Below are 14,415 nucleotides of genomic sequence, written 5' to 3' on the forward strand. Positions count from 1 at the left end.
TTCTGTCAAAAACTAGTGATGAACAACCTCCTAAAACAGCTCAAGTTGCCCTCAGTATTCCTTGTTGGAAAGAGGCAATAATAGAAGAGTTTAAAGCTCTACAAAGAACCAATACTTGGTCTTTAGTGCCTAAGCCAGAAAATGCAAAAATTATAGGTTGCACATGGATTTTTACCATTAAAAGACATCCTAATGGATCCATTCACAAGTATAAAGCTAGGTTAGTGGCTCAAAATTTTCACCAAGATGAAGGGATTTGCAGACTTGGATTGGGCTGCAGATCTAGAAGATATGAGATTATATGGATTTACATACTTGGATTGGGCTGCAGATCTAGAAGATAGAAAGTCTGTGTCAGGGTATTCAGTATTGTGTGTATTTTAGGGCTAACTTAATTTCTTGGATGTGCAGGAAACAAGCAACTATAAGTCATTCCTCTATAGAAGCAGAATTTAAGAGTGTAGCAGCTTGTGAAGCTGAGGTACAATGGCTCAAGTATTTGTTAGAAGAACTGGATGTCAAGTTTCAAACTACTCCAATGATATATTGTGACAACTTAAGCACTGTTTTGTTAATGGCGAATCCTGTGTTACATGACAAGACTAAACATTTCCAGCTTGAAGTACAATTAATCAGGGACAAGATAAATAAAAAACAGTTACATGTTATGCATTTTCAGGGACAGACCAGGTTGCTGATCTTCTTACTAAACTTTTGACAGCCTCTAAATTTGAAAGACTGAGATTCAAACTGCGAGTTGTTCCAAGGCCAAGCTCGAGTTTAGGGGGGATGTCGAGGAGTATGATTAATTAAGATTAAGTATGATTAATTATGATAATTGTATAAAACTAGTCTTAATTTTAAGAGTGATATATAAGTAGAGAAATGAAATTTTATTGAAAGGATGATTCGTTTTGTTTTTACTGAAACACAATTTAATATTGCTATCCTTTTGGTTTTCTATTTTCCCTTATTTCTTTCTACTCTTTTGCGATCAAAGCTACTGCTGCAAAATTCCTTTAAGTAATTAGTTGGTTAAATATTAGTTACCTAACAGAATTCATAAAATAATTTAGATTATATACCCATTTTGGTCCTTAAAGAATTTCGAACTAGACACTTTAGTCCTCAACTAAAATTAATTACTCGATTGGTCCCTAACAATTAATTCTGTCAGTCACTTAGGTCCTTGGTTCCGTCAACTCTAACGGAAGACAAAATGGTCCCTGACAACTCTAACATGGGACAAAATGATCCCTGACAACTTTAGCAAGAGACAAAATGATCCCTTACCCCTTTATTCGAAAATGACGCTGTTCTTCCCCAATTTTATCATATCTCGCATAAACTTAACATTTATACTCTCCTTCTTCACCTTCACAATCTTCTTTTCCATCTTTTCTTTCCTCCCCTTTAGCTCCAAGATTAAGCCTTGGTGTAATTGTCACATGTGTCACACTTACCTCAACATGTCATGGACCACACACTTCCTAAATCTCTTTGATTGGTACATCCACCTCCTCTACACTTCATCCACCAGAAGCATCCATTTTCACGTCCTCAATAATATCACCTCCACAACTACCCCAAGGACACGCCTTTCTCCACTCTCCGGCAAGCAATATAGATTATTGGACATTAGGACATCATGAGAAGATTATCCTTCGACATCATATGTAAATTCTCATTTGAAATAGACATTGAGTGCTTCATTCCTTCTTTCTTGGAGTCCAAGTTAGCAGACAGCTTCGACCTCGCATCCAAGCTATCAGTACAACCAGCAATGTCGCCGTTGCCGCTCATATGGAAATTGAAGCGATTACTGAATATTGGTTCAGAGAAGAAGTTGAAGGAAGTGATCGAGTGGTGGACAATGTGGTCATGGAGATGATAGGGCAGAGGAGGAGGGAGATGGCAACGACGACGATGGGTCTTGACAAATCAGACTTGCTGTCTAGATTCATAGGATCCATCAAAGACGACAAGTAGTTGAGAGACATGGTCATTAGTTTCCTGAGTATGAATTGGTTGAGAACAAGTTGATGATTTTTTTCTTGTGAACATTGAACTTGTAGAGTGTGCATTATGTAACTTGAAGTTACAGTATTAGGCTATTAGTGTTATGCAAGATATGATGGAAATTGGGAGAAAACAATGTCATTTTCAAACAGAGGAGATCAGCGATTATTTTGTCCGATGTTAGAGTTGTCAGGGACTATTTTGTCCTCTGTTAAAGTTGACGAAGTAAAGGACCAAGTGACTGACGAAATTAATTGTTAGGAACTAATCGAATAATTAATTTTAATTGGAGACTAAAATATCTGATTTAAAATTTTTTGAGAGTCAAAATGGGTATATATTCAATAATTTAACATTTTCAACCATCAATCTTATGCGAAAATAATTATATAATATACAAGTTTTCGCCCATTTAAAATGCCAAAGATATGTTTGTTTGTACCATGATGAATTACCCAATTACCCTAATGCATCGTAAAAAACAAAAATTGTGTCATAACTCATAAGACATAGAAAGCAGAAATTTCACAACACAGTGGGCGGCATCGTGACAGAGACACATTGCACTATTGCAGTGTTCCATACGTTGTTTCGATACCGTTGATTGTTTTGTTTCGCTCTTCTAGATTTACTCCTCTTTCTCTCTCTTCCGTGTGCCCCATTCTTTCTTCTTTCTTTCTCTCTCATCACAAGGCACAAAGCCACAAAATCTAGCGCTATAAATCCCCTAACACATGGCAGTATCATTCGTAATGCGGAAATCCGCCGCTGTCAGATTCAGGCACCTTTTCAACCGCTCAATCGCTGTTCTGCAGAATCATCATCAGCATAAGCATCAAATTCACCACCACCCCATTTCTTCTTCGACTTATTCTTCTCTCTCTTCACCTCTATTTAGCTCCCGTTTCTTGTCCTCATCATCGTCCACTTCAATGGCTTCCTCTGATTCGTCCTTCCCTGTCACCGTTCACAACATCAACCCCAAGGTTTGATTTTTCTTCTGCCCCACGAGTTTAATATGATTTTTCTCTTTTCATGTGATGCCCCGGATTGGTGATTTTTGTTTGATTTTTTTTTTATGTGGTAAAGTTTCAAACTTGGAAATTTGTGATTGGTCTCCTTATCTTTTTTGCTTTATGGGTCTGAATTTTAGATTTGTGCCTTATTGGATGAACTGAAGAGTATTATTAATTGTTATTTCCCTTTTGCTTGAAAATGGTTCCGTGATCTGTTTATTGGTCAGTTGAGTCTTGAAATTCAGTAGAATTTATTGTAACAAAGATGTTTCAAGTTCATTATGCTGTCACCAATTACTATACTTCTGCTGAATATTTGATTTTATGGTGTTTTTACAGGTTCTGAAGTGTGAGTATGCTGTTCGAGGAGAGGTTGTAACACTTGCTCAGGTAATTTGATGATTTTTGGCTTTACTTCTTAGAAATTAGGTCATTCATTGGCTAATGTTCCAAGATATGTTAAGAAATTTACACCATAATTTGGTTTAGTAACGGTCATATAAGTTGAAGCATAATGATATATCTTCCTAAATTATCATTCTAAACATTCTTCTAAGTTTTAAACATGGAAAACTTTGATTACATTTTTTAGGTTTTAAGATTGACATAATACATGCATTTCATTACCCTGCTTAGGAATTAAGAGTTAATTAAGAGGATGATTAGGGGAAGTATATCTGATATTTACACAATAGTAACGTTTTCAGTGGAATACATCTTGAGGAATGAATTTTCATTAGCTGTTAATGGTTTGAGTAATAATTATTTCTCCTGACAATGTTTTAATGCTGCAGCAATTGCAAGAAGATTTGAAGGCTAAGCCTGGTACTCACCCATTTGATGAGGTATTTTTCTTTTCAACATATTATCTTATGGTATGGTATACTCTTTCAAATTTCATTCTTAGGGTGATTTCTCTTTTCTCTTTTATCTGAAACAGATAATTTACTGTAACATTGGAAATCCTCAGTCTCTTGGTCAGCTCCCAATAACCTTTTTCCGAGAGGTTTGCTTCTTATTATTATTCTCTGCAGTTGAATGCAACATGCTTTGTGCAAATTAACCAGTGTTTATTGAGACTATCTCATCTTCAACAGGTTCTTGCATTATGTGACATTCCATCTGTTTTGGAGAAGCCTGAAACACCGGCTTTATTCAGGTACCACGGATGAAATTAAATTAGTAGCACTGAGATAGCTTGGTTATATTGTAACAGCTAACCGTCTTAATGTTAAATATATGGGAACAAATATATTAGAGCTCGGATATTCTATACACAATACTTAACAGTTTCCTTGCCATAACTATTAAAGCTCGACCAGCGTTGTATATGTGACTTTCCTCAAGCCCTGTTGACATATTGCAGTTCTGACGCAATAGAGCGAGCTTGGAATATTATTGATATGATTCCTGGGCAAGCAACTGGCGCCTATAGTCACAGTCAGGTACAACCCGATTTATCAAAGTTGTATTGACTGTTTCATTATTATAGTGTGGGAGATGAAGTTTTTGTTATTTTCCATATCAGGGTATTAAGGGCCTGCGAGATACAATAGCCAAAGGAATTGAAGAACGTGATGGTTTTCCTGCCAATCCCAATGACATTTTCTTGACAGATGGGGCAAGCCCAGCGGTAACAATTTTTGAATGCTGAGTGTAGTTTTTGTTTCACTTCAAATTCTAGCTTTAAAGATTGACATTTCACTCTTTTCAGGTCCATATGATGATGCAATTGCTGTTAAGGTCAGAAAAAGATGGAATTCTGTGTCCCATCCCTCAGTACCCATTATACTCTGCCTCAATTGCCCTTCATGGTGGCTCCCTGGTATTGTTTTCCCTATCAAAACATTTGATGCTTAATTCAATTTAAGTTACTATTTATTTAGGCCACTATTTATTAGTACTCTGTTGTAATGATGTGTATCCCATGGACCAACTTTGAGTAGAAAATTTAGACAAAATGGCTGTTGAAAGAAAGAAAATAAGAAAACTGACATATGAAATATGTGCGTCTCAACCAATCAGCGGAGTTTGGATTATAGATAGACTATATGAAATAAATGAACATAAATACAAGCATATGATTACCCTAGTTACATATTCTAACCGAATCTAATTGCAATAATTGCATGATTTAGCAGTGTTGAACATATCTGAGGTATGTAATCGCAAGAAATCACATGAAACGTTAAATTTAGCCTATCTTGTTATATTACTTGATATTGGTTAGAATTTTAGTTTAACATGATTTTGTTTCTGAAGGTACCTTATTATCTAGATGAAGCAACTGGTTGGGGTTTGGAAATCAGTGAACTGAAGAAGCAATTGGAGGCTGCCAAGAAAGACGGCATCAGTGTTAGGGCTTTAGTTGTTATTAATCCAGGCAATCCAACAGGGCAGGTGAGTAGCAAATAACTGTGTAGTGATAATATTGTAGGGTGGTTGATGCATAGAGTGTGATTTAAATTTTTTACATGCATCTTCTATCATGTGTTCAGGTTCTTTCTGAGGAAAACCAGCGGGATATAGTAAAATTTTGCAAGCAAGAAGGTCTAGTTCTTTTGGCCGACGAGGTAACTTGTTTGTCTTTGGAAATCTTGTATTAACTCACTATATTTGCATCTTAAACTGCTGATGTTATTGAAGCTTTCATGGAATTATAGTATTACTGATACATGAAAATTCTTTTTGGTAGGTATACCAAGAAAATGTTTATGTTCCTGAGAAGAAATTTCACTCCTTTAAGAAGGTAGCCCGGTCCCTGGGATACGGGGATAATGATATCACCCTAGTATCCTTTCAGTCTGTCTCGAAAGGTAGGTTGATACTAACTATTTTATAATCAGAGGATGGATAGACAGTTGTGCTAGTTGATGATCCGTGCATATGGATGATGTCTTCTGTATTTTCGGCTGCAGGCTACTACGGGGAGTGTGGGAAACGTGGTGGTTACATGGAGGTCACCGGGTTTTCTGCAGAAGTCAGGGAACAGATATATAAAATGGCTTCTGTGAATCTTTGCTCTAACATCTCTGGTCAGATTCTTGCAAGCTTGGTCATGAGTCCACCAAAGGTTAGTTCTTTTCCGCTCATCTATATTTTGGGAATAATTCTTTAGTTCTTTTCCTCAAAAGGTTGTCATTCAATATGGAGATTTAATCACAAAGTGTTAAACTAAAGTGGAACTGGTTGAAAAACAATTGTTTAGTATAGGAACCCAGAAATGTTTAAACTTTATGGATGTGATTGATAATATTTATATAACATGGACTTCACAAACATTTAAACTAGAGGTACACTACTCTAAAGATTTATTTTGTACAGATTATGTTTTTGTGATTGAAAACAGCTTCGCATGTGGTGTCAACAGTGTCACTAGTACTGTTAAATAATGATTTTTATTGTTTAAAATGAATCTCTGTATTCTCTATATGAATTTACATCTTCACACTATAATTGACCTTTGAACTATATGGATCTTATTGAAAATTTAGTGAACCTATAAGGATGTCCAACATAAATAAACCTAAGGATAAGCCGGATGTAATATACTGACACAAGCTGCTTAAAATTATTCTCATAATTAATAGAAGGCAATGAGGTATTGAAATAAACAAACCAACTAACCAACATTGCAGTAATTCCATTCTTGATTTCAATGAATGTTGCAGGTTGGAGATGAGTCTTATGAGTTATACTGTTCCGAGAGGGATGGCATTTTATCCTCCCTTGCTAGGCGTGCAAAGGTTAGATACGACGAATTCATTTTTGAAGGGATTCATTTACACATGTTTTGTTTACAATTTTGAACTTCCCTGATTCATTATTCTCTTGACACAGACACTGGAAGAAGCATTTAACACATTAGAGGGTGTAACATGTAACAAAGCAGAAGGTGCAATGTATTTGTTTCCCCAAATTAAGCTGCCCCAAAAGGCTATTGAAGCGGCAAAGGCGGCGAAAACAGCTCCTGACAACTTCTATTGTCGGAACCTCCTCCACGCTACTGGAGTAGTTGTTGTCCCCGGTTCTGGTTTCGGACAGGTTCGTATACATTATGCGCCGATTCAGTAACTATCTAACATTTCCCAAACTGTTTTAATGTAAATGGCTTCCCTCCATTACATGTGATTTATTATCTTATTAGCTTCAACAAAAATTGTTGTTGGTTCCAACTATGTTGCATCATCCATCCTTAGTGGTGATTATAAACTGATTATATGTTAATGTTTTTCTTGTGATGCAAGGTTCCTGGAACTTGGCATTTTAGATGCACCATATTGCCTCAAGAAGACAAGATTCCGGCCATTGTTACTCGCATAACCGAGTTCCATAAGAAGTTCATGGACAAGTACCGCGGCTGAGGAATATTATAGTTGAGAGGCATGTTTTAGGATGAATAATTTTGTTGTTAATTCAACTTTATAGAGTTGCATTTTGAATATGCAAAAAGTTGAAAGATATGTTTCTTCTTAGCCCCTTGTTTTCAGGGTGAGAAATGATTTTGTTGTTAATTAAAACTTTCAATTATAGGTGCATATTGAATAATAAGCAAAGTGAAAGAGATTGGTTTTCTTGTTTTCAGGGTGAGAAATGATTTTGTTGTTAATTAAAACTTCAATTATAGGTGCATATTGAATAATAAGCAAAGTGAAAGAGATTGGTTTTAACTCCTTTTTTTTCTTTCTTTCTTGTTTGTATTAGCTTATTTTTGAGAAATTATTTCCTTTTCTCCCTTCCCAGTGCAGCTTTAGAAGGTTATCTTGGACCAAAAAAATATATCAAAGGATAAGAAAACCAATTTTAACCTAAATAAAGGAATTTTATATTGAATGATTATACCTCTCAGAATCCATTGATTTTAGTTACCTAATCAAACCATGCACACATGGTACAAAATAATTGTATAGTTGTTTTCTTTGACTTAGTGCCTCTCACACTTTATTATGAGCATATTTTTTTCCTTCTTCAAGAGAAACATGATACTGAGCATATAATAGGACTTGTAAATATGCACCAAAGGGAATGGAATGGAGTATCTCCCAATAGTATGCAATTATTTTTAGGGATAAAAGGATGCTAAACACTAAAAATCAATCATTGAACCAGTTATCATAAATTTGTGTATAAAAAAATATATTATTTTGTATATTTTTTTAATTAAATAATCAACCATCAGAATAATTAAATGCGATTAAAGCTTGTAAGGTTTACAAGTTCAATTAAAACTAACTCAAAACGCGCTTCAAACCATTCTTCTTCCTCTTCGTCTTCTCCTTCTTCTTTTCTTTCGTTTTTTGCCTTCTTTTTCTCCTCCTTCTTCTTCTTCTTGCTGCACGTTCTTCTTCCTCTTACTCTTCTTCTTCTTTTCTTTCGTTTCTGCACGTTCTTCTTCCTCGTCTTCCTCTTCTTCTTCTTCTTCTTCATTTACGTTCTTTTCTCTCTGTTTTCTCGTTTTTTTTTTCGATTTTTCATGGTGAAATCGTTTTTGAAGAAGAAGAAGCAGCAGAAGATGAGGAGGAGAAAGAGAAAGAGTTCTGAATTATGCATAAGATGTACTTCAACGAATTTTGGGTGTATTTCTTAAATCCTTTGGGTGTAGTTTTGTAATCTTTTGGGTGTATTTCTGTAATCTTTTGGATGTACTTCAACGAATTTTGGGTGTATTTCTTAAAGAGGAAGAGGAAGAAGAAGAAGAACCGTTCTGAGTGTAGCGCTTTGAAAACAGGAAACGGTTGAATAACACATTAAAAGGCCCGTATGTGTAGCAACTTGTAAGACTTGTAAGTCAAAAAGACTTGTATATGTAGCACTCGTCTAAAAAAAATATTAGATACTAAATACATATTCTTATAAGAAGTAACTAGTTAATAGCTAACTTTTGTATACATATAAAATAATTGTTTTGGATTAATAGACCTAAATTTTAAGGATAGTTACTTCTATGAAGTCGTCTGGTACCGTGAACCATGAGATGTTTAATATGTTTGATTAAATCATCTAAGGATTTATAATACCATCTTCACACGAATACATTTTGATAGAAGTAGCCACCAGTTTTCTGATATTCATTAGCTACAAGACTAAAATTTGAACTAGACCTTATGAATATAGAATCACAAAAAGACCCAGAAAAACAGTTGGATTTGTTGACTATAAGCATAGTATTCCAATTTTCACACAAGTTGTCACGTGACTTGAACTATTGATGTATAATTAGCCCCATCAGGATTGGTTAATTAGTGGTCTAAAGTGGACCAGTGTTTTTGGGATTCTGTGCATGTAGTAGTTGAATAATGTGAACTGTTTAAAAATTAAGGAACATTTTCCTATATCTAAGCAACACTAAATTAAACAAGAAGCACTAAAGAGAAGTAATAATGTGTTACCATGAATAATTTAAGGTAAATTGAAAGTACATTAAGCTAACACCATAGACAAAATATAGTAATTAAGGTTATTTAAAGCTTCTAAAAGATTTTGGATGATTATATATTTGCCATGTTGATGTACCATCAATGGACATGTAGAAATCTGAAAAGTGAGTACCCTTTACTATGTATTTGCCAATTTAGTTTTGCTTTTCTTTTCTTGGTTCCTACTCCAAGAACTAAACGACAACATTAGCATGCAAACAAGGGAAGAAAACAACAAAAGAAAACATCACTTTCCCGTTGTAAACTTAATCTTTTCAGGTTTCAGAACTGTTTTGTGCAGTCCATGACTTAGATAATAGATATATTGTACCTTGCTTTGGATCTTCTGAAATGGACAAAGAAGAAAACTATTCCCCTTTTCATTTAAAAAAAATGTGCAAAAAAATAAAAATAAAATAATAACAGTTACAGATAAAATAGAATTTATTTGGAGGCAGAAAACATCAAAGATCAACATTGCATATTTGCATTGTTAACTGTTATTAGTGATGGATGTTATGACAAGGGAAGCAACCACAAGAAATGGTGGTGTGGCTTGAAAATTGAGTGCTATGATGATGATGATGTTTGTGTATCATCTTTTGAGCTTGTTCAGTGGCTTTCTGAATTTGCTCCAAGTGTTGTTGCCTAGCTGATTCTCTCCATTCCGTTTTCAAGTTTCAATTTATAAGGCATCTAAGTTCAATTGCATGCTTCTTGAACTTTGTGTCTTAAAATTATATGCCATAGCATTTTCTAACAGATTTTATGTCTTAAATGGTTTAGAGAACTTAGTCTTAGAATTGAATGGGGCTAACTCACTCCAAAAACTATAACCATTTATGTATTTTTGTTTATTAGTTTAAAAGTTTGAAATAATTGATTTCATGACATATTATCAGAATTTATAAAATTCGATCTTAATAACCCCACAAAAAACATCAGCACACGACGGACTTAAAAAAAAATGGTTTGTACCCAATAAGTAAAAAAATGCTCTTGCCTTAAAGTGAGAGTGACATAAAGTTAAGGAGAGGGTAGAATCAACAAATAAATTCACTGTCTACAATCCCCAGTACAATTCCTTGACCAGCTATGGCAAACTAGTTGCTATTTTTTAAACATAGGATACCATAAACATTCTGCCTCAACAAAGGTAATTGAACCAATATTGTACATATAGTATATCTTATAGGAAGGTTTTTAAGTGTTTCCAGGAATATTGGTGTATATATATAAATAAAATCAATGGTTAAAATCGCTAAAATACTAATGTTCTTGGAACACTTGAAAATTTTCCTATCTTATATTGTGCATAATCATATTTATATATTGAAGCTGAACATGAATACATAAAATCAGCAAGGACAAGAAGCAGCATATAACTGTAGCCAATTGATATACCATGATTATGTTATTATTTAATTGAGGAGGAATCCTACGTGGACCATAGACCAGTCAACAAGATAAGAATAATAATAATGAGAATGGTATCCATGACCATGAGTTGGTTGGTGGCTCGAGGAAGAAACATGCCTGCCAATGCAAAGCATTCCATTGTAATCAAAAGTTCAAACCAGCTCATGCACTTTCAAACTTATATCATATTCACATGCTTAGTTAACATCTTCTTGGATTTCTATATTTTCAGGACAAGACCATGTGGATTAGAACAAAGTACAAAGTAATCTACACTTACATACAATTCAAAAACTGGTTGCAAACAGATAAGGATCTAGGGATGGTAACTTGTACTACTTACAAATTGGTCAATTCTCTCGTGTCTTTTAAAATCATGCCAAACTTGCAGAATTTGGTCTTTGATATATGATTTTGGAAAAGTTCGATTTTCAATGCTAATAGCAATGACCAAGGAAAAGGACCACCAAGAAAATGGAGGGGAAGGAAGACTAACCAACAAGAACATTGCTTCTTAATGTTCAGCTAAAAATCTAACAATGTTAAGCAGATTTTATATCCAGAATCTTACAACAGCACATAACTTGTACTAATATTCCAATATTTGTTTTAACTTTCCATTTCTCTGTTCCCTTTTATCTATCCTTCTCACCTGTTACTGTTTATTTGATAGTGACATATAAACTGGAATAGATGGAATATATCATAATTTTGATGCTTTCAACTAGAATTCTAGAATTCTTGGTGGTTGGTGAACTACAAAGAATTGCAAGCTATAACCATAATTCATAATAAAAAAGGATTATTGACAATGAAATACCTCAAGCTTTTTGGATTGTGCTTCTGCTTTAGCACTTTGTAGGTTTACCCAAGCTTGAATTTTTGCTTCTTCTCTCTGATACCTGCAAATCAATTCACAACTTAGCTCAAGCCATACATATCAGATGTCAGTCTATGCTATATAGAGGAATATACAAGAATCATGAAACAGCTATATATGGTGAAGCTTTGAAGTATTTACCTGAGACAGCACTTAGTCTTCTCCTCTTCTTCCCATGTAGCAGCCCTGTATTCAGGATCACCTTTCTTGCTACCATTATGCCTCAAACTCTTTGATATTTCCTCTTCTTCTTCTCCACTTGAGCTCCAATTTGAAGTAACCAAGTCATATTGTGTCCCCAGTTGCAATTTGGAAAAATGGCACTCTTCAAGCTGAATAAGATCATTGCAGGTAGTCCTATTGGTGTTTGCCATAGCCAATGGTCCTGACCTACTTTCAGGAGTATTGTGCCTCTGAGGGGATGAACTCTTGATTGGTGTATGGCACCTTGAAGTTGTGGAGCTTCCAAGAGGTGTCATCTCAGTCCCAACATCTCTGTGTTGAATCTCATTTTGTTGTTGTTGATGATGATGATAAGCCATTTCTGTGCAAGCATCTTTCATTGCATCCCCAGCATTGTTTCTAAATAAGAATCCTTCTTTAGTTGGCTCTGAGTATCTGAAACTTGGCAAAATTGGCTCTATGCTCTCAGTGAACTTATCTGCATTCAAATTCACAAGCTCTCAACAACTTATCTTGTTTTAAATTCAACTCCATTATACCACCTAGCTTCAAATTCAACTTGGTAAAAATATCAGTAAAACTTATCATGATCATGCTCAACCAAACTTAGAACAAAGGAAATAAAAATGTGTCAATAATTTGAATCTTCAACCAATCTACAATTTTGGGTCCAAGTAATTGAGCTTATAATAAAGCTGGAAAAACTTGAGCCAAATGAGACTAGCTCATAAATAGTTTTATTAATTTGCATCTTGAAAAGCCAAATGAGGTTTAAAGCTAATTAAACTATAACATGATGAAGGAACTTTAATGGCAATTAAACAAGGTTTGGAACTTAATAAAGACAAAAAAGAAGAAAAAAGGAAGCATAATGATGATGTTGCCGAAAAGGGTAGATTGAAAAATAATAAAAGGAGGAGGAGAAAAGGGGTTTCAGCTTTGAGAGTGATTGAGAGATGTTGTGATCCCCCACCTTTTAGTACTATGTCTGTTGGGCATGAGACCCCATTGAAAGCACCAAACATGTTTTGGTGGTCCAAAGATGAAGACCTTCTGAAGTTTGGGGCAGCTTTTGAGTCCCTTTCCTCAGTGACTGTGACCCTTGACTTGTCTGAGAAACACTCCATTTTTGAGGACTCAGATTCAGATACCTTCTTCACATTCACATTCACATTCACAGCATTCACATGTGCTGGTGAGTCATGGCATGAACTGCTCATGAGCCATTTCTCAGCATCATCCCATTTGGAAGGAATGCTCTTTCTTGAAAGGTTCCTTCCAATGGTTGTGAAGCTGAAAAATGGCCTACCAGGTGTTGCAGGAGCCTCTAATGCTACTCTCCTTTGTTGTTGTTCTCTTCTCTGAGCTGAAACATCAACAATGGTGCTTCTGGTTTCATCATTATTAGCATTTGGCACTGGAAATGACTTGACAAATTCAGAAGTCTCCTTGAGATTGAGCTTGCAAAGTGGGTCAGGGAAGTCATCATCTACAAAAGGGTTACTGTTCTTGTTCTTCCCATACAAGCTACTCATGTTGGATTCAATAGGTACTGGCTCCTGAACCCAAACAACAAAAGTGAGTCAGTGAAGAAAAACAAAACACAATCTTGTAATGTAATGTAATGTATTGTAGAACAAAGGGATAAACATGAAGGTAAAAGACATCACAGTCATAGTATCAAACATGTGGTCATCATTACCCCAAGTGGTGCCAATACAGATGGAGATTGGAAGAATTTGTGAGTAGAGACATCCATGAAGGTAGGTTTGAGCTTGAACTTTGTGAGGGAAATGGATTGACTCACTCACTCACTAACTCACCAACTCACCCTATTGATGAAAGGCTACTAGTCTTTGGTGCCTATGCTATGTGCATTGGTGTCATGTGTTATGTAACAGTGAGTTTTAAGAGAAAATGACACAAGAGGCAGTGGGAGAAACAGCCAGCATGCTTAAGTAGGACACTTTTCTTTTTCTTTTTACCATCTTAGCAAAATTGCTACTTTCATGAATAGGTTTTCATCTTGAAAATTATATTATAAATTGTTAAATAATTTAATATGTTTAATTAAATATGTTTAACTGAAATTCACATAAAAATATCTTAATAAAAACAATCACATTATACCAATGAACTTTTGTTGTATAAGAGGTCCAAAATCAGAAAATCTTATATCAAATAGCATATAATGTTTTATTGAAAAAAATGATTCAACTTTTTTTTAATAACTAATTTTGAAAGTGTGATTTTTCAGTTTCTTTAAGAACTTAACAATGATCAAAGGTTTAGTTGTTGGTACCACAGAAAAAACTAACTATATATTAGATTAAAGTGAATACTAAATACTAATAGTCAATAGTGAAGTAATTCTGTTCTTTAATAGTTAGTTTTTAATGTGTGATTTTTTTTTTTTTTGAACACTTAATCAGTTTTATTAACAATCTTAATCAGTTTAACTCAAGACTTCTAATCAAGTGAC

At 34.7% G+C, this 14,415-nt stretch overlaps 2 protein-coding genes across 2 annotated transcripts; one reads left to right on the forward strand and one right to left on the reverse strand.

Annotated features, from left to right (window-relative positions):
• The first annotated feature begins 2,636 nt into the window (after positions 1–2,636).
• On the forward strand, positions 2,637–7,619 carry LOC107473212 (alanine aminotransferase 2). Its single transcript, XM_016092761.3, has 15 exons — positions 2,637–3,005; positions 3,375–3,425; positions 3,830–3,880; positions 3,976–4,041; positions 4,133–4,194; positions 4,402–4,480; positions 4,564–4,668; positions 4,750–4,860; positions 5,298–5,435; positions 5,534–5,608; positions 5,731–5,851; positions 5,954–6,108; positions 6,707–6,781; positions 6,876–7,079; positions 7,283–7,619. Exons 1-15 carry the CDS (start codon positions 2,754–2,756, stop codon positions 7,397–7,399), a joined length of 1,662 nt encoding a protein of 553 aa, XP_015948247.1. The 5' UTR covers positions 2,637–2,753; the 3' UTR covers positions 7,400–7,619.
• A 3,234-nt stretch (positions 7,620–10,853) lies between these two features.
• On the reverse strand, positions 10,854–13,845 carry LOC107473301 (uncharacterized). Its single transcript, XM_016092851.3, has 5 exons — positions 13,636–13,845; positions 12,907–13,492; positions 11,892–12,411; positions 11,691–11,772; positions 10,854–10,987 (listed from the first exon to the last, which is right to left on the reverse strand). The coding sequence occupies exons 1-5, from the start codon at positions 13,690–13,692 to the stop codon at positions 10,910–10,912; spliced, it is 1,323 nt and encodes a 440-aa protein (XP_015948337.1). The 5' UTR covers positions 13,693–13,845; the 3' UTR covers positions 10,854–10,909.
• Between the last annotated feature and the right edge of the window lie 570 nt (positions 13,846–14,415).

Source organism: Arachis duranensis, chromosome 2 (genome assembly GCF_000817695.3).
Source record: "Arachis duranensis cultivar V14167 chromosome 2, aradu.V14167.gnm2.J7QH, whole genome shotgun sequence".
Lineage (NCBI taxonomy): Eukaryota > Viridiplantae > Streptophyta > Magnoliopsida > Fabales > Fabaceae > Arachis > Arachis duranensis.